This window comes from Dendrobium catenatum, unplaced genomic scaffold (assembly GCF_001605985.2).
Source record: "Dendrobium catenatum unplaced genomic scaffold, ASM160598v2 fragScaff_scaffold_743, whole genome shotgun sequence".
NCBI classification, from domain to species: Eukaryota; Viridiplantae; Streptophyta; class Magnoliopsida; order Asparagales; family Orchidaceae; genus Dendrobium; species Dendrobium catenatum.
The window spans coordinates 2069295-2093951 of record NW_021319205.1 but is presented as its reverse complement, the minus strand read 5'-3'; the positions used below and the strand labels follow the sequence as shown (position 1 = coordinate 2093951).

Sequence of the window (24657 nt, the reverse complement as noted above, 5' to 3'; positions counted from 1 at the left end):
CTTGAGATTCTTATGCTATTGTATATATATATATATAGCTATGGAAAAAGAAGAAATACTAGGAAGAATATGTATACATTAAAAGAGAGTGAGAAGATTAGAGCTTCTTATTGACATTGAGGAACGAAGGAAGAGAAGGGATATTGGGTAGCTTTGGGTCTAAGAAGAATAAGAAGAATGCGAGGAATATTTCTTGTTATTAACTATGATACATACAATGATGCAAGGAGGGTTCAATTAGTGGGAGGCTTAACAACTTTGAGGGAGAGAATATTGGGCGTGTAATGCCTAACATTTTTCATCAACTTAAATTGATACCTAAGATGGCATGAAGTGGGAGAAATTGCACGATTTACACAATGATTGACATATGTAGCATCATTATGGAAGAACAAAGTGAAGTCCAAGTTTGAGGCTTTCACGTAAAGAGGTCATGTGGTTATGCCAGTCTAGTTTTTATCAGGTTGGTTTGATTTTACATATATATTTGAATCTAATTTAAATAGCCACGAGTAGGGAAAGACATCAACAGAGATTGGTGACATGTGAAGGATGATGGATCTCATTGGGGATGACATTGATAACATGTAAAGTGACATAGCTCATTAGATAAGGCAATAGTAAGACTAGTCATGTGTGAAGGAGAAAAAGAGTTGGTGACAAACCTCTTTGGGTTAACGAGGCAAATTGCACGCTAAAGAAAAGTTTATCACAGAGCTTATTAGAAAAGGCATCAATAGAGTAGACGACGTGTGGGAGCATGCATCAATAAGACTTGCTATTGGTATAGGGTTAAGCATCTATCATAATGTAAAAAATTATCATGGTGAGATTTGAATATTGGTCTAATTTGAAAAGAAGTTTCAAGCTTTATGTATGTTCAAACAAATATTTGAATCTATTTGATTTTGAGCCGATTCTAATTAACTCCCTAATCCAAAGAATAGTCATGGAATATGAGATTATCCCTCATTAATAATAGTTTTATTCAAAATAAGTTTTTAAAATAAACTTTTTCTAAATAAAAATTAAAAAAATACATTTATATAAATAAACGCATTATCAGGCACAAAAAATTAAAATTTCCTTAAAAAAACCTGAGAGCAGAGATCAGAGAGAACCCATGATAGAAAGCGAAGAACAATACAAGTGGCGGGACGGGAGTTTGCTTTTTTCTTCGCTTCCTCTCGCTCGTTCTCTTTCTCATACCCCGACCTGCATGCTCTGTTCGTCTCCCTTCTTCGATCTACAAACCCTCAGCCCCCTCTCTCTCTCTCGCTCTCCCTCTCCTTTCTTATTTTCTCAAGTTTTCACGACGCGAAGCAGCTCACTGACGAGCAATCTGAAATGCCGGCTCAGAAGCAGGCCGCCCTCTCTGCTTCCTCCCCTTCCGCCGGCTCCGACAACTCTTCCCCCTTTGAATCCGCCGCCGCCGACCCGCCCGACGAGAATCACAACGCTGCCACCGGTGAAGATGTCAACACCCCATCCCATTCGACTCCTCCCCAAGACCAAGACGGTGCTACCCTCGTTCCCTTCTCCCTATTCTCTATTGCATAACATGTTTTTATTTTCTCTCGATCTCATCCCTCGATGCCTTGTTACGTGAACGAAAGTCCAGATTCGGACGGCGAAGGTGGCAGCAGTAGCACTTCCTCGCAGAGCTCCGATGATCAGGAAGAGTAAGTCTCTTCTATCCAGTCCCCTCTTCTTCCTCCTCGTTTTGCTCTTCAAATCCTTGTCGAATGTTTCATGGGTCGGATTTGCGTATATATTAGCACGGCATATGTTTCGCCAGCGCTCTTCGGTGAGACTGAGATTAGTTTGTTTGGACGTGAATGTAATGTCTTCTCGTAGTTTCCTGTTCATGTTTTGAGTTCTTTTGGAGTAATCGGAGATTTGGGCAGTAGAGGCTGTCATGAACAACGGCAGAGGGAGATTTGTGTTTCGAGTGAATGAGAGTGAAGGGACCTATTCTTATGAAACTGGAACGCGGCTTGCCGGTTTACCGCTTTTTTTGGAGTTGGTTTGAGGCTGGTTGTTTTCCCCAAAACCTTGCGGGATCATGCACTTGTGGTGCAGTTAATTTTATGGATCCCATCCGTTCACGTTGATACTCAGATCTTCTAAATTTTTGTGTTAGAGCTACTAGAATTATTATGTTAACATATTAATATCATCATATATGTTTACTATTTATTTGGAATCTCTAATATTTATTAATGTAATATATTCTTGTTATTGAAGATATATTGTATATAACTTATTATTGTCTTCTCTTGCTTGTATATAGGCATTTTGTGCTAGCATTAGGATTAATAAAGCAAAGATGCAGTCTTATACGCTATATAACATCCTATTTATGCTTTATTTATACTAAACGAGAATTTATTAGTGGAGGTGAGCATGACTGACTGTAGAGGCAATTTCTGCTTTCGAGTAAATTAGAGTTCAAATATCTCGTTGAATCCTAATTTGTCCATTGGTGACACGTGGACCTTGCTAATAAGATTGGCTATGGAAACGAGAGAGACAAAGATAAAGAGTCAGGAGAGAAGCTTTGTGATTTTTTATTGGTAAAGCTTAAAGAACTTGAGACAATAAGCTGTGGCCTTCGACTTGTCATCTGCTCTCTTCTAGGTGGATGTTGAAACATAACTCAATTGGAAAGACACATTTAAGAAAAATGCATAAATTATAGGATATAATCTAATGAATGCTATCATAAAATGAAAAACACATTAGTTGTGGCTCTTAACTGCATTGAGTATGTATTAATACTTGCCAAATGTGGGCTATGTTCATGTGAAGTTGCTGGATGATTTCAACTAGGTTGGCTAGGTTTTGATGAGCCATGGTGCTATGAGTTCTGGATGATGCTAACTAGTCAACCTCTTGGGTTGAGCAGGTAAGTGAGCTATCTTGATGATTATATACTTTGTTTGTTTTGTAGCAACTTAATATTGTTGGCGAATTCGTTCATTATGATGGTGGCACTTCTTTGGTTTTGAGGCCAAGGAGACATTGTCTATAAGTTTCTTTTAATGAGTGCATCATGCCAACTCCTCGGAGTCAGTTGGCTTGACTCAAAGTCAACTTGAGTGGCTTTGAGTGTACAATTAGTCCCCCAATTCTCATACTTTTTTGAGTAGTTCCAAAAAAAGAGAATTTTCAAATGTCATTATGATAAGTGGTCACATCATTCAGGGTCGATTTGAGTTGTCTTCTCCACATGCTTCAACATCTTGAGTGTCTATAAATACAAATCAAAGGCTTCATTCTTAGGGGCTGTTTGGTATGCAGATTTAGGCCGGATTTGGGCGAAATCCAGCCAAACGGCCTAAACAGGATTTAACCCCCCCCGGATTTCGCAAATCCGGATTTGGAGGATTTATGAAATCCTACTTAAATGAAATCCGAGATTCTACCAAACAACCCCTTAGAGTTTCCTTTTTAGCCCTCTCGTTTGAGCTTTGTTTTCGCTAATCTTCTTTCTAAGATGGTTGAGAAGCAGCCAAATTTTAAAGTCAAGTTTCCTTCACAAAGTGCCTTAATCACTATTATAATGAAGAGGTGAAGATAAACGACGATCACAAAGAAGATGGCACATGTGGAAAGGATTCCAAAGTCATTCTCGCTTATGGCGGTGTAGTTAGAGCTTGGTTAATTGAGCGTGGAGATTGTTCTTTATGGGGATCCTATCAACTATAGTGTTTCATGGCTAAGTTGATGATTCTAGGCTACTTGTTACCTGAGGATGACAAAGTTACCCCAGTAGGGGGCTGCTTGATGGGTCATTGAATGCATGCGCATTACTGTTGAACCTTATAATGTGGTGCTGAGATTTATTCCGATTGAGATTTCTAACATGTCTTTAGCGTAAGCCAATCTTAAGGCAAAATTGCACCTTTGGGCTACAAGTTCTTCTCTTAAGAGCTCCATGTGGGTAGATAAATTGACGGATTGAGTGATTGCACTTGTCCTTAGTGCTTTTAGCTAGCGCTTCCCCTCTTGATCTTCCATAGGGTGTGTGGGCCAGCGATGGTGAAGGAGCTTTTCCCTTGGTGAGGAGTTCGACATTGGAAACTTGTTGCCCTTGGATCATAACACAAAGAGTTTGTGCAAGCTTGTAGGAGAATCTGCCCAAGTTGTTAGTGAGGGTGAGGTGGAGAAAAAGTGGGAGCAACAAACCTTTACGACCATGGGCGGATCCCCATTGGATTGAGGGGGGGGGGGGGGGGGGGGGGGGGGGGGGGGGGCAATGCCCACTCTCAATTTTTTTTTTTAAATTTTAGATGGTATATTTTGGAATATTTTGAGTATTTTGCCCCCTCTTTAAAAAATTTTTTACTCTATTTTTATCAATCCTAAGCTCCTTTTCTCATCCCCCACAAAAAATTTTTTTTTGCCCACCCTGAAAAAAGAAGTTGGATTCGCCCTTTTTTAGGACCAAATTCTGAGAACTGATGGCTCTGCTATTGTTTCACGCAATGAGTATGTCGCCCAGCTTGGATTGTTATTATGGAGGATTTTAGGAATTCCATGGTTCTGAGATGAGTTGGGTGCCACTCTTGGAGAGTAAGTTTGAAGTGCTTGGGAATTGATTTCCTCAATTGTTGAATGATGTCACCGAAATTCGTTAGGACATCTAGGAGTTGAGGACTGAAGGTCCTTTCCATGTGCAAGTAAATGGAGTCATCTCGATCCAACTAGTTCATAGTTGGGGGTGAGTTCATTCTTTAGCGGTTGATCTAGCGTAGCTCTATTCCTCATGAGACTACTTGACCTAATATTTGGTTTTGTTCCTTGGCATTTCCTTGTCCGAGAAGAGAAGTTGGAGAAGGGTTGATTACAAGTTGCCTTCATGGCTTATTAAATGTTTTTTGTTTGCTTTGTATTGAAGTTCTATGTAATGCTTAACTTGCAATAAAGGTCTTCTATAAGGAATATGTTTGCCATGTGATGCATTCATGAGATGAAAAAAATATTTCAACACTTTCTCTTTTCTCAATACAATTAGTTTTGGGTGGATCACACTTTGTTATCATCATTGTGTTTTTCATTTGGAAGATGCCTTCATGTAAACTTACCTTATAATCATTTGCATAAAATTGCCTTGTGATCGCCTTTGTGAGCTTACTTTGTAATCATAATAGCCTTTGTAAGCTTACTTTGTAATTGCCTCTGTAAGCTTTCCTTGTAATTGCCTTTGTACGCTTACCTTATAATCATCTTTGTGAAAATTTACTTTATAATTGCCTTTGTGGAAATTTACTTTGTACTTGCTTGTATAAGCTTACCTTGTAAATGCCATACCATGTTATTAGCTTGTTGCCTTATCTTCTCTTTTCTTATCTTGCGGTCGCCTCAATATATTCTTATCTTGTAATCACTTTTATATTCACAGTTGTTCACATGTTTGGGCATACTAGAAGTTGCCTAAGTCTTTCTGTAATGATGAGGAAAATATTTGTAAAATCTTAGTAAAACATGACTTAATGCTCATAGTGACAGGATATTGATAATTGATGAAATATTACTTGTGTCTTCCAATTTTTTTTTAATAAATAAAAGGTCAAGGAGTGCCTTTTACGCTTCTAATTTCTCCATTGATATTCTCTTTCCTCATTTTCTCCTTCATTTATGATGGCTATTACGTTCAGGAAATGCGCTTAGGTGCTCCAGGAGGAAGTGTTCTCCACCTCATTCATTCCCTTGTAGTCCACTTTGAAATTATTAGAAATAGCTTATAGAACTTGTGATGGCAGCTTCATTTGCAGTGAAAATTCTTTTTTTTTTTCCGTGAAATGGCAACTTTATTTTTTAGTTACCAAATGTTGTCGGTGAAATCTTTCAAGGATGGGTATACCCTTGTCGTCCAACCAGATGAGGATGACCAACTAAACTAATCAAGCACATTTTGGGCATCAAACTAAACTCAAGTAAGTCTAAGAATCCTAGCAAATGCAACTTCATGTACGTGTAGGCTAGTTTTGACATGACATTTGGTTTGCTATGAAGGAAATGCAAGTGGTAGCAGCGAAAACCTATGCTTCATCATTCAATTTGGGATTGAATGATGGCGTCTACCCTAAGGCTTAATCGTAGGCAACGGGTTGGGAAGCAACACGAATGTAAGTTTTCATGCATTTGGAGGAGTCCAACGACCTGGATCTCATGGCCATCCTCCTCGGGCTCTCAAATGAGAGCAACCCGTTAGAAATCACCTGATTTCCACTGGTTTGCGGAGAGGATAGCGGGTATGTGGATTTTGGAGAGCATAAAATGAAGGTTTCTAAGGACCTAGGGGTTTGAGGAACATCATACACACATCAAGTGGCCAAAATACCTAGGGCTTTCTAAATTGGAGAGGTATACCTCACCAGAGCTAACGCCCGATGGATCCTGTCTGTAGCACCTTTGGCTTAAAGGGACAAAGGTGACTGAAGGGTGAATGATCTACCACCCGGGTTCCTAGGGACTTAGCATTTGTCATCAGCTTGTCGGATTTGTTATTTGCCCTTTGCCTTCACTTGCCCCCTTCATCATTGGGCTTTGGAAGAAAGAGCAAACAACGACCCCTTTCTTAGACCAAAATAGAATTTTGGACTTCTAGAAATGATAGAAACAATGACCTTCTACTCTCCGTTTGGAAGAACAACAAAAGCAAAAGAGACCTCTCAATCAAAGGAGGAGGAAGAAGGCGACTGCAAAAACTCCTCACTTGAACTCTTGTTTCAGCAAGTAATAGATAAAAGTTCTCGAGGTCGGAAGACAACAACCTAGGCTTCGATTCTCCTAACCACACTCAACAAAAGAAGTCTAGGCTCTTTCGCTTAGTTTGACTCCAAGACACACACAAGAAGCTCCAGGCGAACATCCTCTTGTTCGGTCGCCCCCCATGCACTCGCTTGCTCTTCATCCCACTCGACTTGACCTCCACGTACGAGAACAAATCCTCCCAGGCTCGCATATGTAGCCACTCTCTCCTTCTCGCACACAAGAATGCACCTCGTGCTGCTCCTCTCTCAATTTTCTGCCCCTTCAAGGTTTGAATAGCAACCTCTCTTGTAGATACGAAAATCTAGGCCCCCCCCTAGCTTTTCGTTTTAGCCTAGGAACGAACAGTGACATCAAATAAGATTTTGATGATCCTACCCCCAATTTGATGGCAAAGATCATTTCTCTACTCTTAACAACAACCCTTGTCGCTGGAAGTCACAAAAATGTGATAGAAGGGTGAAGGGACAACAACCATCATAACCTAGGATTCAATTTTAGCCATTGGATATGGAGTCCTGATTTGGAAATGCCTAATTTGGTGTGAGCTAAACCAAATGAGCTGAAATAGGCTTGACTCGAGTTTGGTTTGAGTTCGATTTAAGTTTGGTTAAACTTGATTGAGTCAATTGGGTTCAATCGGACCCAATTGGACTCTATTAGGTTTGATTTGAGTCAAGTCGACACAAAAATTGAGTCAACAAGAAGCTCTACCCTTTCTTCATGAAGACAAATATTGCAAGCCGGTAGACCAACTTTATAATAGATAGGTGCTACAAGGAACAACAGTGTTGACTTCAAGTGAAATTGTCCTGGGCTGTGTCTACCAAGTTTGAGAAGGAGAGCATCGAGAAAGTATGAGTCATCTCACAATTGGGGAAGGGGTGGTCAGCCTCAAGGAGAGCTTGAAGGAAAAAAAAATGTAGCTTTGCGAATGGTGACTGACTATGGAGAGGAAAAGGCACTAGTTCATGCATTTATTTCACCTTCATTAGTTAAAAAATCTAATCCTTGGGTTGCATTTATAAATATTATTTTTATAATTTCTGGGTTCTATAGATGAACTTGGTAATGATAATCATTGATTAACAGTTGCGCCTCTTATGCAACCTAATCCTTAGGTTGATCTTGAGACTATTTATGAGTCTAAAAATATGATCATGCATAAGCTTATTTATGTAACTGAGGCGAAGATATCTTCAATTACTATTATTATTCATATGAAGTATAGATTGCTCTTGCAAGGTTCCTGATATAGAAGTTATTCCTTAAGTTCTAAAACAGTCGTCTCCTTCAATATAAAAAACACAAATTGAGTTCATGTTATCACTTTTGCAACTTCCATGTGACTAGCAAATATTCTACAATATTATTCTAAGAAAGATTTGTAATTCATGACAACGTTTGGATCCAAAACCTCAAGATACTACTTCCCTATGTTCAATTAACACATACTGAAGATTTTTAAACAGATGACCTCCTCCACTTTAGAAACCAAACTTCTAATTAAAGACCTTCAACATAACTTATTAGGCAAATAATTATGTTTGCCTTTGAGCAATTGATGTAGGACACAAAGATTAACTCTAGAAAGAATTATAATAATTTTTTATTGTTGTGATATTTTTCTTTCAATTTAATTTTATTTTTAATATTTGGATTTTACTTGAATTTAAATTGGATGAGATAATTTTCGGAGTTATTAGATTTAAGTTTTAAGTTATAAAAATAAGAGTTTATGGCTTGTCATTGGGATTATTATTGAATGAAAAAAAGTTTGAATGATTCTTTCCCCATCCCCCTCTCTCTCCCCTTGTAAATCTAAAGTGTTTTATCTATCTCTACACAATAGCACTCCCATGATAAGTAGATTCTAGAGCACCCTCTCTCTCCTCACAGTGCCTCTCATCTCTCTCCTATGCATGCAACTTGAGATGAGAACTCTCTCTTCCATCATAGGTTTACAATTTTTTACATATATCTCACCCTTCTCCACAATCCTAAGAAATCAAGAAGAAACCGAGCTTTAGAGATCAATGGCTCATTATAAAATTAATATCTCCCATCTCGAATCCACCACATAAAAGTAGAGGAAAAAAAAAAAAAGAATAGCAAAGTTTTCCTTTCAAGCACCAAAACACCCCTTATTTTTGTATTTGTGTGGAAGTTTACTTGTAATTCTTGCTAAGTCATTTTGTGGAACTTTTGCATTACCCCCCTTACTTTCATATTTCTTTAGGGCACATTTAATCACGCAAAACACCATGCTATAATGACATGACACAAAACAATAATTAATTAAGGGTCAAGAATAATTTTCGATGCTCTTAATAATTTCTTGAAATGACTGCACTAAACAGTCAAAATTAATTTCCTTCTACTTGTCGATGGTTCACTTGAACTAGTTTGTTCTAGTCAATTGTATATTGATTTGATATCAAGTACATATCACATGTGGCAATGTGCATGTATTATGTTTGTGCCTAATGTCTACGCATATGTGCATACATAAACATACACACACACACACACACACACACACACACATATATATATATATATATATATATATATATGTTCTAGAAGGGTAATGATTATAGTCCTATTAATTATGGTTTTTGCATTTACTATTTTATAACATTTTCAAGCCAAAAATCACATTCTTGGTTCTTTTCTATAAGAAAAGAATTACTAGTGAGTTATTTTGATCTATCTTTTTAATGATTTAACCATCTGTCAATCATGTGAAATGACATGGATGACCGGATGATGTATACAAGTAATTCTATAAATTTTGTTCTTTAGTTCACCACTAAAAAATATCCAATGTATGCAAGATATTATCAACAACCATCATATTTGATTCCTTGTCATTTGAAAGTTTGTATACTATGAAATCAAAATAATAATTTCATGCAATGAGATTTATCCATTGTGAAGATTTTAATGCATTCCATTGATGATCATTCGTAAAAATTATTGAAATTACGAATTCCATTTGTTTTAATAATGTTGAAGACAATTGATGGTTATGATCTTTTATTTGAAGGTCATAGCATCAAAATTTAATTGATGGAAAAAAGGATAATTATTCTCTTTGGAGTAAAAAAATCTTCCTATATTCAACTTGGATGATGACTTAAAATTAATCATTTTTTAATTGATTTGGCATTGAATTGTCCCAAAATTAAAATATTGGGCTCCAATTGAAGGTGTCTTGCTCAAAATCAACCCTTATTATTTGTACATTGGACACAAAAACTCTTTAAGAAAATTGAGACATGACATGATCAAGCATGTGTTGAAAAACTACATAATTTTAGATTATTAACAAATAGAAATCACTTTGATAGGGAACATTTATCGAAATCACAATAAACTTGGCTGAATATGAATTTCAGCAAGGTGCGAAATCATAAATAAGAAGAACGTAGGGGGAACACAAGCGAGAAACGATTATATTGATGGTAGATGGAAGAAAAAACATAAGGTACAATGGATTCACAATTGGAGAGGAGGATCCAGTTCTTCCAATCTCTAGCCGGCGGCTAGAGCCCAGAACACCCTAAGAGTACTCCCAAATTCAGCAAACAAGACATAAAAACTAACCCCAGGGTAAACAATAAATTTAAAGTATAGAAAATATAGTTAATGCCAAAACAACCCTCCTAATTTGAATTTCCCTCATAATCCCTTCTTTAATTTTCTATTAATTGCTGCCCTTAATTGCTGTTGGACTGTTGGGCTGCACCTCCAATTAAACAGGCGGAAGCTTGTTCTGCCTAAATAACCTATTTTGCCTAAACAAGCTGAAGCCTATTTCACCTCAACAGGCTGAAGCGTCTAACAATTCTACCTCCCAAAGATTCACCTTGTTCGCAAGGTCGAAAGACGACACCCTCCTCAATTTCCTCATCATCACAGATGCTGATAACCTGAAGAGTTCGGTCCTTACATTAGTTCCCCGGTGTATACCTCTCCTTACATTTGAAATAGAGCCCCTTCGCCCTCTTCTTCTGTAACTTTGTTTTTGTGAGCTTCTTGAAGTTGCTCCTAGGTTTTCCTCCTTCAGGGTCTCCCGAAGAGTACCCGATGTTGGCTCCTTGGGTGCCAAAAAGGTGGTGGTGATCTTGTACGAACCTCTCGAGTTGCTGCCTCCAGTCCCTCTCTCCAGGTGCCTTTGATTCTCCACTAAGTGAGCTAGCTCCATAGCATCTTCTTAATCACGAGGCATCATCACTCTAATTGCAGCTCGAATCTTTGGTTTGAGCTCTTTCATAAAGCTCCTCTACAGTACAATTCCGGAAGCCGGTCCGGTCGGCTGGCCATGTGCTCAAACTGCTTACGGTATTCCACCACCGTCCTCCCCTGCGTTAGGGCGAAGAAATGCTTATAGAAGTTTCATCCCTTGCTGGTTTGTAAACGTTCCAACATGCAGTTCTTAACTCCCTCCAAGTCCCTATGGGTAGCCTCACATCCCTCCATTGGTACCATGCTAAAGCTTTCCCCTCCAAACACATCCCGACTGTCGTCAATCTCTCCTCCTCCATCAACCTATTGATGGTAAAGTACTTTTCCACCTTGTAGACAACTCATGGGCATGATCTCTCTCAAAAATAGGCATCTTCAACTTCTCCACCCTCGGATCTCCTCCATTTCCGCCCAACTCTCAAAATCAGCACCCCTTTGTTCATGGCCAACCTCCTCATGTCTATCCCCATACCCTCTATCCGGCTCCTCCCTAGGAATAGGCTCTAAGGTAGGCATTCTCTCTTCTCCCTCCTGAATCTCCATATCTTGATCTTCCCTTAAGCCGTATTGGATGGGGGTTTACCCCACTTTTTTGGTTGCCGGAGGTTTCCCTCGCCTCTGACGATGCCGTTTTGGGTTATCCCTCAAATAACTTGTTCAAAATCTCCTCCAAGATGGAAAAATTTCCATCAATCTTCACATGGATGGCTAAAATTTGACTTTTGGCATGTGAAAGTTGAGTTTGGAGATATAAATTTCAGATTTCAATTGTTCGATATCCCATTCCAATGTTTCTACTTTTCTTCCTGCTATAGGTTCTTGGATTCAGGCTCCCATAGCAAAAAACAATAACTTTGATGCGAATCTGACCTCCAAACTAAAAAAAACAGCAAAATTAGAGAGGAAACGTAGCAGAAATCAGTTTGGAAGACTTCTATTTCAGCCCAAGAATTTGCTTTGGTACTAATTTGATAGGAAGCATCTGTTGAAATCACAATAAACTTGGCTGAATTTGAATTTTAGCAAGGTGCAAAATCATAAATAAGAAGAACGTAGGGGAAACACAAGAGAGAAATGATTATATTGATAGTAGATGGAAGAAAACACACAAGATACAATGAATCCTCAATTAGAGAGGATGATCTGGTTTCCGAATCTATAGCCAGCGGCTAGAGCCCAAAACACCTTAAGAAAGCTATGAAATTCAACAAACAAGACTTAAAAACTAACCTTAGGGTAAATACTATATTTAAAGCATACAAAATATAGTTAATGCCAAAACAGCCCTGCTAATTTGAATTTCCCTCTTAATCCTCTCTTTAATTTCCTCTTAATTGTTGACCTTAATTGCTGTTGGATTGTTGGACCTCACCCCCAATTAAACAGGCGGAAGCCTGTTCCGCCTAAATAGGCAGAAGCCTGTTCCACCTCAACAAGCGGAATCGTTTAACACGCTTCATCTATAATTATAATTCCCTTGCAAAATAAATATTTGGATAGTATTTCATTCTCACGATGTTATAACTTATAAATTGTAAATAAAATGCTTGTTTTAACGACTTTAATATAGGAAAGTAGAAAAAAACTCAAATTGTAAATAAAAGGTTTGTTTTAACGACTTTAACTTAGGAAAGTAGAAAATATCCGAATTGCCCAGGTATAAAGATTGTCTGAAATTGTTGAATGCGACTATCACACAATGTTTCCCTTATTTTTTGATGTAGTCTTGGATCAAATTGTTTTGATATATGTTACCTTGTTTAAAGTATATCGATGTAAATGCATCTTCGTATTGCAATTTTATTTGAGGCTCAATGCCTTTATTTTACAAGTTTGTACATTATAGGCAAGAGTTCTTGATGTCCTATACCGGCCTTTTTAGGGTCAAGACTTTTGTTCCCTTTCCTATATTTCCTTTTAAAGCTGTTCTAATTTTTTGTTGGGCTTTCTTGCGTCAGTTTCATTATAGCTCCTCTAATATTCTTTTCTCAACGATCAATTTTGAACTTTTCCTATGATGCTCGTTTTCTTGTTTTTCCTAATTTTTGAAATTCACATTAATTAGATGCTTCATTATTTGCTCATTCATTTATATGCTTCAATCATGGAACTCTTGCTAATTCGTAGCTATATTATGATTATAACTATACTTTTCATTGAATTTTTATCTTGTCTTTAAAAAAATACGGAAATCCATATCTATCTTGTTTTTCTAACATATTCTTTATTAGGAGGATAATGGTGCAATGTTTTTTTTTTTTTTTTTTTTATTTTTAATTTTTGTTTTTTTTTTTTTTTTTTTTTTTTAAATTTTAAATTATGATTTGTAAGTCTTAGATTTAAAGCATGAAACAGCCGTCTACTATGAATAGAAATACTTCATTGATCAAACTACCCCAAACCTCATGGTAATGGGTGCATTATTGAGAATATAACTCTTAGGTCTTTACCATATCATTTAAATTTGCTGTTATTTTGTTATTTATGTCAATGATTTCTGTAGTATCTTATCTTTTACCATACATGGACTGGTTTAACAATTGTACTTTTACAGGTACATACTTGTTAAACTAGTGGACATACGCAAAGAAGTGCAATGCCCTATCTGTTTAGGTATGCAATCTATGGGATTCTTCTTGTTTGTTACTATTTAAGCGTAAAATAATATATTGTTAGCAAAACTTTCTGGCTACCTGCTGTAATGCTCCTAGTATTTAATCATCGAAGATATGAAAACTAGTTTTGTTGCATCATTAGTTTGATTGAATTGTCGCACGGATTGCTATGAATCTTTAGATTTTGTATGGTAGAACGTTTTACTGTTGTTAGTTATTGTGCGAGTCTAGGTAAAATGTTGCCTTGTTTGGGGTTTGTTGGAGAAGGCTACAGTTTTTTGTAAGCGATGTAATGCATTGTATTTTCCTTTGAAATTTTATTATGGTATGACTGAAGGTAATGCAGTAATCCACAAATTTTTTTTCCTTTTCCTAGTGAGTTCCCGTTTGTGACCAACATATGACTAGCCGTATACAATGTATAATATCTATAGTACGTTCTAGGTTTTTACCGTATGATTTGGGGGCCGTACTTGTAAGTATTCAAGGGTTCCCTATTTTATTGGTTTGAGTTATATTCCAATCATGGATTTTACAATTAAATCAATTTCATGAAACGTGTTTTAGCAGTGCAAATTTCTAATTAATAAAATTAATATTTTGGTAAATAAATAAACTAATTGATATATTGAATCCAAAATCAAATTAGTTTAACCTGAAACTACTGATACCATCAAAGCTACCAATAATGCCGTGAATGAAAAACTCAATTAGGTTTATAACTTTGCTGTTGAGACTTTTTTTTTTGTGATTCTAAGGCGGCCTTAGCCATGCAGTACAAACAACGAGATTAGGTAAAAACTTAGATTTAGCTTTCATGTTTAAGGGACATAAACTAGTTATGCTTGACTCATACAGTTAAAGGATATTGATAGGAAACACTAGTAGATCTCAAGTATTTCCTATCAATCTTCGGAAAACAAGAAGAATTCTCCACAAAAATCCGCACAAAATCACAAAAACAATAGATAATTTGTATTATTTGATGAAAGGGAAACGGAAAATAGCAAGATATAATTGATCCTCTATTTGAGAGCAGGATCAATCTCTCCCAAATTTCTAGACGCCGTTAGAGCCCAAAAGAAAACCTAAATCTAAGAGATTTCAAATTTCAGTCAAATTCAAGATGCCCTAACCCTAGGAAAACAATCTATTTAATGCATACAAATCAAAAGGAAATCCCTAAAAAGTCCATACATTCAAATTCCCCTCTAAAATCCCTCAAAATTCCTTCCAAAACTGTTCTTTGGAACCAGTCGGCTTGTGCGGCTTGTACAAGACGCAGAACTCCTCCGCCATTTCGCGCATGGGCTGGTCCCATCGGACCGGTTGGACCGATCTAACAATACTCCCCTCCCAAAGATCCACTTTGTCCTCAAGGTGGAAATATGCTCGTGTTCCCGTGGAGGTAGCCATCGTTGAGGTGGCTGAAAAATCTTATCGAATTTCTGAATCAAGGGTTGCACTGAAACAGAAACATTCCCTCCCTCCTCCAATATGATCACCTCCAGGCTATGTAGTCCCACCAGATAATCTTCCCCCACCTCTTGTATGTCCCTAACCATGGTCTTAAGTTATACCATGACTTTGGATAGCTCTGCATATCCCCTTATAATAACTTTTTCTCCCATCCACCATTAATTCCATAATGAGTGCTCCCCAATTATTCTTGATTTCCCCCAAGGTTTGCAATCACTTCATCCCCAAGATGACATCAGTACTTTCTAACTCTAGTGGGAGAAAATCCTCCCTTACCTGAATCCCCTGGATAGTTAACACCACTCCTCTATAGATCCCCTAGCCTTTCTCCACCTTCCTTGTACCCATCATCACCCCATAATAACCGGTGTCCACCAATTTCACTCCCAGTTGGTTGACAACCTTAGTGAAAATGAAATTATAGGTAGCCCTGCTGTCAATCAATAATACTACATCCATGCCTTCTATGTCCCCTTTCACCTTCATCATATGATTCAAAGTGAATCCTACTACTGAATTCAGGGAGACCTTTGCCACATCAAGATGGAACTTATCATCCATCTCTCTTTCACCTCACTCAATTTTCTCGTCATCACAGACACTGAGAAACTGAAGAGTTCGATACACATGTGTCATGGAGTATACTTCTCATCACACCGAAAACATAACCCATTTGCCCTCTTCTCATGTATCTCCTTTTCTGTCAGCATCTTGAAATTTTCCCCACTCCCTCCTAAGCATCTTGAAATTTTCCCCACTCCCTCCTACTAGCTTCTCCCTAGTGGTCTCATGAAATCCTCCTGATGCCAAACCCTTGGGTGTTAAATGAGTAGTTGTCGTCCTGTTAGTGCCTCATGAGCTGCTACTCCATGCTCTCCTCTCTAGATTCTTCTGATTTTCCACCAGTTGGGCGAATTTCATGGCCTCTCCCAAGTCACAAGGCATCATGACTTTCACCGCCGCTCTGATTTCTGCCTTAAGCCTCTTTATGAAGTTCCCTCCCAAAGCAGACTCTGATAATCGCTCCACCCGACTGGCCAGATGCTCGAACCGCTTCCGATAGGCTGCCACTGATCCATCCTGCACCAGTGCGAAAAACTGCTTATAGCAGTCTCCTCCCTCATCAGTTTGGAAATGTTCTAATAAACAGTCTTTGAATGCTCTCCAGCTCCTTATAGGCCTTCTGGTCCCGTTATTGGTACCATGACAATGCCTTCCCCTCTAGACATAGGCCTGCATCTGCCAATTTCTTCTCATCCATCAACCCATTGATGACGAAATACCTCTCCACCTTATAAATCCACCATACGCATCTTCCCCTTCGAATATGGGCATCTTTAGCTTCCTCACCTTCTGATCTCCCGTGTTTCCCCTTATTCCTCTATAGCTTCCCCTCTCCCAAGTGCTTGGCCCTCCCCACGTCTCCCGGTCTTCCCTTGGCCTGTCATAACCCCCCTTCGAATTCCCCTCTCCTTCCTTCAAATTCAATGTCTCGGCGACCATAATATCCCTCCCAGCATTTCCAATCAGCACCCTTTTGCTCTGCCCCCTCATACCCATGCCTTTCCCCATACCAACCTCCTTTATCCTACCTCTGGAAAGGCTCCAGATAGGGTCTTCTTCTTTCTGTCTGCACAATCTCCACCTCATCTTCCCCCCTTTGAATTTCAGAATTCGTGTTTTTCCCTTCCAACCATTTTGCCACAGAAGCCACTGTTTGGTTGTGGATTTCTAACATTTTCTTCATCATGTCCCGGAGATCGGCTACTTGTCCTTCCATGGAGGAAGTCCTTTCCTCTACCCTTGTCTTGATTTTGTTAATCTCCCCTTCTAGTCTTTCTTCTAGCGCATCTACTTTCTTGGCCGCCATCTCTCTCCTAATTTTTGTAGGTTCAAAATTTTGGATTTGGATCTAAAAAAAAACAACTTCCTCCTTTGCCAGCCAAAAACCAGCTGCTGAAACATGCCAAAATTAGCCCTCCAATGGCCCCAAGACTTGCTCTGATACCAATTTGATAGGAAACACTTGTAGATCTCAAGTATTTCCTATCAGTCTTTAGAAAACAACGAGAATTCTCCACAAAAATCTGCACAAAATCGCAAAAACAGTAGATAATTTGTATTATTTGATGAAAGGGAATTGAAAAATAGCAAGATACAATTGATCCTCTATTCGAGAGGAGGATCGATCTATCCCAAATCTCTAGACGTCGCTAGAGCCCAAAAGAAAACCTAAATTTGAGAGATCTCAAATTTTAGCTAAATTCAAGATGCCCTAACCCTAGGAAAACAAACTATTTAATGCATACAAATCAAAAGGAAATCCCTAAACATTCCCTACATTCAAAATTCCCTCTAAAATCCCTCAAAATACCTTCCAAAAATGCTCTTTGGAACCCGTCGGCTTGTGCGACTTGTAGCCTTGTACAAGAGGTGGAACTCCTTTGCCATTTCACGCACAGGCCGTTCTCGTCAGACCGGTCCAATGGACGGGTCTAACGTATATGAATCATCGAATATTGTCAGACTCTTATTACAAAAATTCTAATAGAGAATAAAGGGAAGCTATAATATTTATTCGGTCGAATAATATTACTTGATGAATATAACAAGTTACGGTGGGATTTAGGCTGATTTTCTGGATATTGATTTTTGTGTGGAATTTAAGAGGGGTTTATGGAAGGAGAAATAATGGGTGTAGGTTTATGGAAGGAGAAATAATGGGTGTAGGTATTCTATGGATATCTTAGGAGTTTATGAGGGAGAAATAATGGGTGTAGATGTAGGTATTCTATGGATATCTTAGGAGTTTGAGGGACAAATAATGGGTGTAGATGTAGGTATTCTATGGACATCTTAGGACTTTATGAGGGAGAAATAATTGGTGTAGGTATTCTATGGATACTTAGGATGTTTGAAAGAGACTATGATGTGGAAGTTTGGTGTGGATTTAAAGAAAGATAAGTTGGTTGGATTGAGACATATTTTGGCTAGTTGGCTTAATTTGGGAAGAGAAAGAGGTTAGAAGTGTTGGAATTTAATAGTTAGGGGAATGCGCCGGAGAACTAAGTAAAGGAAACCCAACAAAATAAAGAAATAACATACAATTAATAGGATTATCATCATAACCTCAAAAAAGGATGGGTATTGCTTTCAATCTCACCCAAGGAAGAGATGGAAAAACTAGGTAATCTCAATTTATATTCAAAATGTGATGCTTATAACCTAGCTTTCAATGACTATTCATAGGCTTTTACAAGATAAAAAAAACGGAAAGACATAAAAATAGCAAGGGTCACATAAGAACATAAAAGATTCTTACATGAATGTCCATGACCAGCCAGATAACTATGTGATTTAATGAAATAGGAAATATTAGTCTCTTCATCTTTCATCATCCCATAAAAGAGTTTTCATGTATAAGCTATTTCATGTACATTCCAAATCTTCAAAGAAAACTGCATCATGACTATGCCAAATCTTCAAGTAGAGGCTACCTCATGACCACTCTAAATTTTCGAAGAGAAGTTACCTCATCATACTTTCACCTCCATGGCTGTCCAACAGTATTTCAAATGTCGATTTTACCTCTAAGAAGGTTGACCCAAATAAGAGTGCATGATAACATTAAGTTCCCATACAATGTTGTGCTAATTTGTCTTCATGTTCAGACATTTAGTCTCTCTTTTTCCATAACGACAAAAATAATCCAAATACATAAAATGAAAGAGAAAATTACATATTTACATGAAGGTGTGATGGACTTGGGAAAGGGAAGATTAGTCCTCATCTATATTTATTTGCATTAAATTTCTTTTCAAGTATTGTAATTGATAAATTTTTACTTTTTAAATCCTTAATTCAATTTTAGATGTCGATGTTTTTGGCAAAATTTTCATGTTTGTTAGAATTCTTGAGGAGCTTTGATTGGAATTTGTTTTTGAAAATTACTATAATTTGGGAGTTCATGCTCTGCTTACATAAATTTTTATTATGTGAAAGACTCATCGTTTTTTTACTAATGATATGTTTTTTTTAGGTTAAATTTTTTTTTTTGGAAAATAGAAATCAAATTGAGTTTGTTATGAGATATCTCTCTTTATGGCAATGGCTTTTTATCTTCATATTGTTTGATAACTTTTTTTTTTTGGTTTGGGTTCTTGTCATTTGACTAGATTTTTTTGCGACATGATGCAACGCGTCGTAAATTTTGTTGTGGTCAAACTATAGTGTGTTATTTTCAATAATATATTGTGAATTTTTTGTAAGAAATTTTTTTGATCAAATTCGGGTACTTAGCAAGCTAATTTTGTTTTATTTTATTCATTGTCAACTTGTTAATGAAGTTCACCTACCTTTTTTTATGGATTTCCTGCTTTATTACCATTAGCTACATGTCCGTTGTATCTTTTTTGTAGAATTTAAGGAACTTAAAAGTTTAGTTTCACAATATATTACTTGCAATTGGAGCTATATGAAGCTTCAGAATACGAGCCAAATAAAATCCGTTCATCTTTTGGATTGTAATTGTAGAACATTTGTTTATCTTCTCTTCTTGCGCCAAGTGAGTGAGAGATGAATTGAGAGAAATGGGCTGTGTAAAACTATATATTGATGAAGAGTATTGCTTTTCAATCATACTTCTTAGTTCTTACTATTATGTTGAGGGTTTCGATCATTATATTGAAAATTATATGCATAATACATGAAGAGTTTTGAGTAGGTGAAGTAATTCTATCCAGCCTAATAAGGAATCTATAGCGGTATTTTTAAAACATACACCAGCTAGTGGCAGACGATCCAGTATCTAACACTCAAGGCAATTAACATCACTACAGGCTACAAGATGAAGAGAAGAATCAATCGGAAAGAACAAGTCATGGCTAGTGTCCCACTATGATATCAAATGATTCAATGAAAGACATCTAAATGTACATGAGGGGGATTTTACATAAACTGATTGACTTGTTCAACCACAAATAAAATATATTGGTAATTGTCAAATAGTTCAAGTTGCCTTCGATAGTTGAAATACGGTTCTAACTAAATATCACCTTCCTCACTATGATAGATTGTGTTTACTTCTATTGGAGTACCTATATGAATAGTATTTCAAGGCTTGTCAAAGTAATCAGATTCTTTTTATACCTATTTTTGTTTAGATAAATACTAGACAAATTACGGCAAACTTCCAAATCTAAGATGTTATAGTACCACAATTCTTAGTATAAAATGTGGGTTGAAGATGTTACAAATTGGTAATTAATGTCACAAATGTTCCAATAATAACAATTTCAACATAAAATTGAAGAAGAACAATACCAATAGATGTCTTAAAAAGTAATGAAGATGAGTCATATTGGCTCTGTAGCCTCTGTTTAATGGAGAAACGAAGGTTGATATGAAGTTATCAAAACATGTATCGGGAACTTGTTTCAATTCATATAAAGAGCGATTCAGTTTACATGCATATGAAGAAGAGGTGGAGGAATGTCGGTTAGAGGAACTATGTAACTATCTTCCTTGATATCACCATGAAGAATGATGTTTGAATGCCATTTGGTGGAGCGGCCATCCTTGTGAAGCAATGATAGAGATAACTATTTGTGTTGTTGTCATTTTAGTCACTGGAACAAAATTTTTTTTCATAGTATAGCCCATATTCTTATATGTTGCATGAACAACTAAACATGCCCTCTAGTGATCTGGTGTATCATTAGAGAAAAGCTTGATTGAATAATCCATACATAACTTTAACATTAGGATAATAATGAGCAATATCCCATACATGTTTATTATTAAGAGCTTGAAGTTCTTCAGGTATAGCTTCATTCCAACAATAATGTTTACGAAACTTTAAATAGTGCGAATGAATGAGAATAGAAGCCAATACATTGTGAAAGCCATACCATTTAGGATGATGATAGATTATGGAAGGCCAACAAGGAGCAATGATCAAATTCTAGTCTTGGGCTTAGGTGGTGGATCAATTCTCATAAGCATGAGTTTGGCTCAAGAAATGGTAAAGTTGAATGTTTTATTCCATGCACAAATCTAAGTTTGAATCATTCCTGACTAACATTTAATTCATCAAAATTATGAAGAATATATATCTTTGATTTAGGCTCAATATGAGTAGGGTAGAATATTGATGTTCAAAGATAACAACATGATGAGAGATACTAAATCTTTTGGAGCATGAATCATAAAAAACATAACCTTCATGAGAAGTGCTACAACCTATATATATACACTTAACAATTGTGATAAGAGTTTATGGCATTCATGAGACGCAGACAAAACAAATTAATACAACCAAACATATGGATATCATAGTGTTGGATGCTTATAAAGGAAGCGATAACAAAGAAAATTCAAACTTCAGAAGGTAATTTATTAATTAAATAGACATTTGTGCTTTAACCTAGAATTTAGGTGGAGCAAAAGATTCAAGCAATAAAATTCTTCGGTCTATTATTTAGAATGATGGTGAAATAGATGGGGATATTATTAGTAGAATTCAAGTTGGATGGTTGAAGTGGAGGAATACTTCGGGCATGTTGTGTGATAGAAAACTATTTATCAAACTTAAGGGAAAATTGTATAAGATGGTGGTGAGACTTGCAATGCTTTATGGTGCAGAATGTTGACCATTAAAAGAGAAGCATAATATTATGTTAAGTGGTGTAGTAATGAGGATGCTTAGGTGGATGAGTGGCTTTACTCTTAGAGATATGATAGGTAACGAGCATATACATGAAAATGTTTAGTAGCTCTAGTGGCAGATAAGATTAGAGATAGTCGCCTTAGATGATTCATATAAAACTGCAGCCTTCCGATGACTCGGTTAGGAGGGTAGATGTATTAGATTTGTCTTATGTTAAGAAAGGTAGAGATAGAACTAAAAAAGATTTGGTTAGACAATATTAGAAATGACATTTCTTTATTAGATTTAAATGAGAATTTGACTCTTAGGTCTTAACATGACCCAATGGAGAAAAACTAATTTATGTAGCCGACCCCACATAGTGGGATAAAGGCTTGATTTTGTTGTTGTTGTTGTAATATTTGAGCTTTATTAAAATGCTTGCATTTTGCCTTGGTTCCTTAGTTTTTATTTTCAAATGGATATTGTTACCTTGTTTCTGGAGAAAAGGCTCACTATTTCAATTTCTGCTATATGCTAGGAATCATCCGGAAGACAAGAACAGTAATGGAGTGCCTACATCGTTTTTGTAGAGAATGTATTGATAAATCTATGCGACTTGGGTATGCTATGATACATATGATTATTTGATGTACATCTTTCCATTTCCGTAGGCTTGCTTCCTTGTCATATTTTTTTTTGCTAACTTGTAGAGTTGATTTTTGTGCTTTACTGTAAATTCTGCAGGAACAATGAGTGTCCAGCTTGTCGCACTCACTGTGCAAGTAGGCGTTCTTTGAGAGATGATCCCAACTTTGATGCCCTGATTGCAGCTTTATACCCAGATATAGACAAGTATGAAGAAGAGGTAAAAAAATGCCATGGCAATGGCTATTAAACACATGTAATTTGGGCATAAAATAATTAAGCGTTGTTTGAATTGCTGACATTTAAATATCAATATTATAAAGATAAAAGAATCAAAGTGCTCTTTTAACTCTTTATGAAAATCTAAAATGATTCCCAATTATATTAAAGAATCATTTTGATCTCTCAAATTTTTAAAGAGAAATCAAAATAATCCAACCAAAATGGGATTATATTGGTTCCTTTTCGAAGCAAAGATCAAAATAATAGTTTATCTTTCGAAATGACTATATAGAATATTATGATTGAAACTATTAAAAGATGATTGTTTGGTAGAATTGTTATTTGAATAATTGTATAGGTAACATTGAACTAATCAAACTAATATTTAGAAGGTATAGTCTCTTCTATTTTGTAGTCTTATATAAGCATGTAAATATTTAAGAGTTGTTTTGTCTGCTTACATCTTTAAAAAACTAATATCATGGATGACATTTATGCACTATTTTGATGACATCTTGATATTTGTCAAATAAGTCAATATCTAATGTTAGGCTAACAAATATTTAAAAAAAAAAGAAAGAAAAAAAAAACTCAAAGAAACATCAAAATTTTAATTGATTTTTCTAAATGACTCTACCTTATTAAGATAATATTAAACCAAGCAAACTACATTTCATAGATTACATTTTTATTAGAAGGTATCTTCTCTTTAATTTAGTATATAGTACTTTCCTTTCAACATTGGAGCTCTTGTTTTACATAAATGTCTGGTTGCAGGAACTAGCTTTTCATGAGGAAGAGAGAAATCGCTATAAGAAGGTAGTCAAGCACAGTTTGAACAATATCTATTATTATATTTCCTCTGAACGCTGTGTTCATTTTCCAGTAACTAACAAGATTCTTTCTAAACAGATACAAGCTTCCATAGCTGAGACATTTCGGCGACAATCAGAAGCACTCGGTAAGAGGAGGCCAATGTCTATGAGAAGATCTGATTGTAGCTACCGAACCGGACAAAGACAAAACGGTTATCTCCGTGGCAGAGGTAAAGCTACAGCTCGAAATGCTTCGCCTGCGGTATCAGATGATGATGATGACGAATATGCTAATGGCAATGATGCTGGCAAAGATTCATCCTCTGCAGAAGAGGCTTCTCCTGATAGAAGACCGAAGAGGTGCAGGCTAATGGCTGCTCCCAGGTCTTCACCAGCCAGAATCGCCGGCAATGTCGATCTTGGTTATGGAGAAAATTATGACTTGGAAATGAATCGAGAAACCATGCGCACTTCCCCGTTGCGAGCCGGAAACAGAGAGCTTTCATGGGGTAAAGGTGGCGCTCGAAGCCAAACTCGGCATGGTAACAGCAGTGGTTCTAATGGAAGATTTTTGAAGGCGGCTCGATTAGCCAGGTTGATGGAATACCTGCGTAATTTGGAGGAAAATGAAGATAAGGTATTCACCAAACAACTGGAGCAATTTGATTCTATATTTCAGAATCCCTCAAACTTAATACTATGTTTCGCTCTTGTTGACAGTATGAAATACATCTGAAACTGATTCCTTTGAATGAACAAAGCTTGCATTTGGAAAGTCCATATATCTGCTGCCCACCAACCATATCCATTAGACATATACTCCAAGTGAATAATACTTCCAAACCTTTTGATAATCGCCTTCAATTTTCAAGCTTAAGAAAACTATTCATTTAATCAAATTATATACTATATACATGCAATTTTGCAGTTCATCGCCATTCAAACGTCTGTGCAAGTTGAAGGGGTTGCAGTATTTGTTAAAAGGCGTCAAAATGATTCTGTGGAGCTGTCTAACCAAGTTGAGAAGGTCCAAGCTGACTCCTCTGAAGAATTCCAGATATTGGATCCAGAAGAATCACTCGTTGGATTGCTAGCTTCTTATAGTTCTAATCGAGGTGATCTGGTAAGAAAGTTCAATTTATGAAACATAAGCACCAACTAATGTGACTACGGCTTCGTTTGGGATAGTTTTCGTACTACT

At 36.8% G+C, this 24657-nt stretch overlaps 1 protein-coding gene across 4 annotated transcripts in view; it reads left to right on the top strand.

Moving 5' to 3' along the window:
* The first annotated feature begins 1126 nt into the window (after positions 1-1126).
* Positions 1127-24657, top strand: part of LOC110108600 (putative E3 ubiquitin-protein ligase RING1a) — a 52507-nt gene continuing 28976 nt past the window's right edge. For 2 of the 4 annotated variants that reach the window (XM_020839302.2, XM_020839301.2), the window contains exons 1-8: positions 1127-1519; positions 1622-1682; positions 13586-13644; positions 22313-22394; positions 22519-22639; positions 23419-23460; positions 23554-24093; positions 24177-24281. In XM_020839302.2, coding sequence (XP_020694961.1) covers positions 1348-1519; positions 1622-1682; positions 13586-13644; positions 22313-22394; positions 22519-22639; positions 23419-23460; positions 23554-24093; positions 24177-24281 — 1182 coding nt within the window. In that variant the 5' untranslated portion in view covers positions 1127-1347. Of the gene's footprint in view, positions 1520-1621; positions 1683-13585; positions 13645-22312; positions 22395-22518; positions 22640-23418; positions 23461-23553; positions 24094-24176; positions 24282-24384; positions 24580-24657 lie in introns of all 4 variants that reach the window. The other 2 variants (XM_020839298.2, XM_028696434.1) reach the window with 2 other exon arrangements.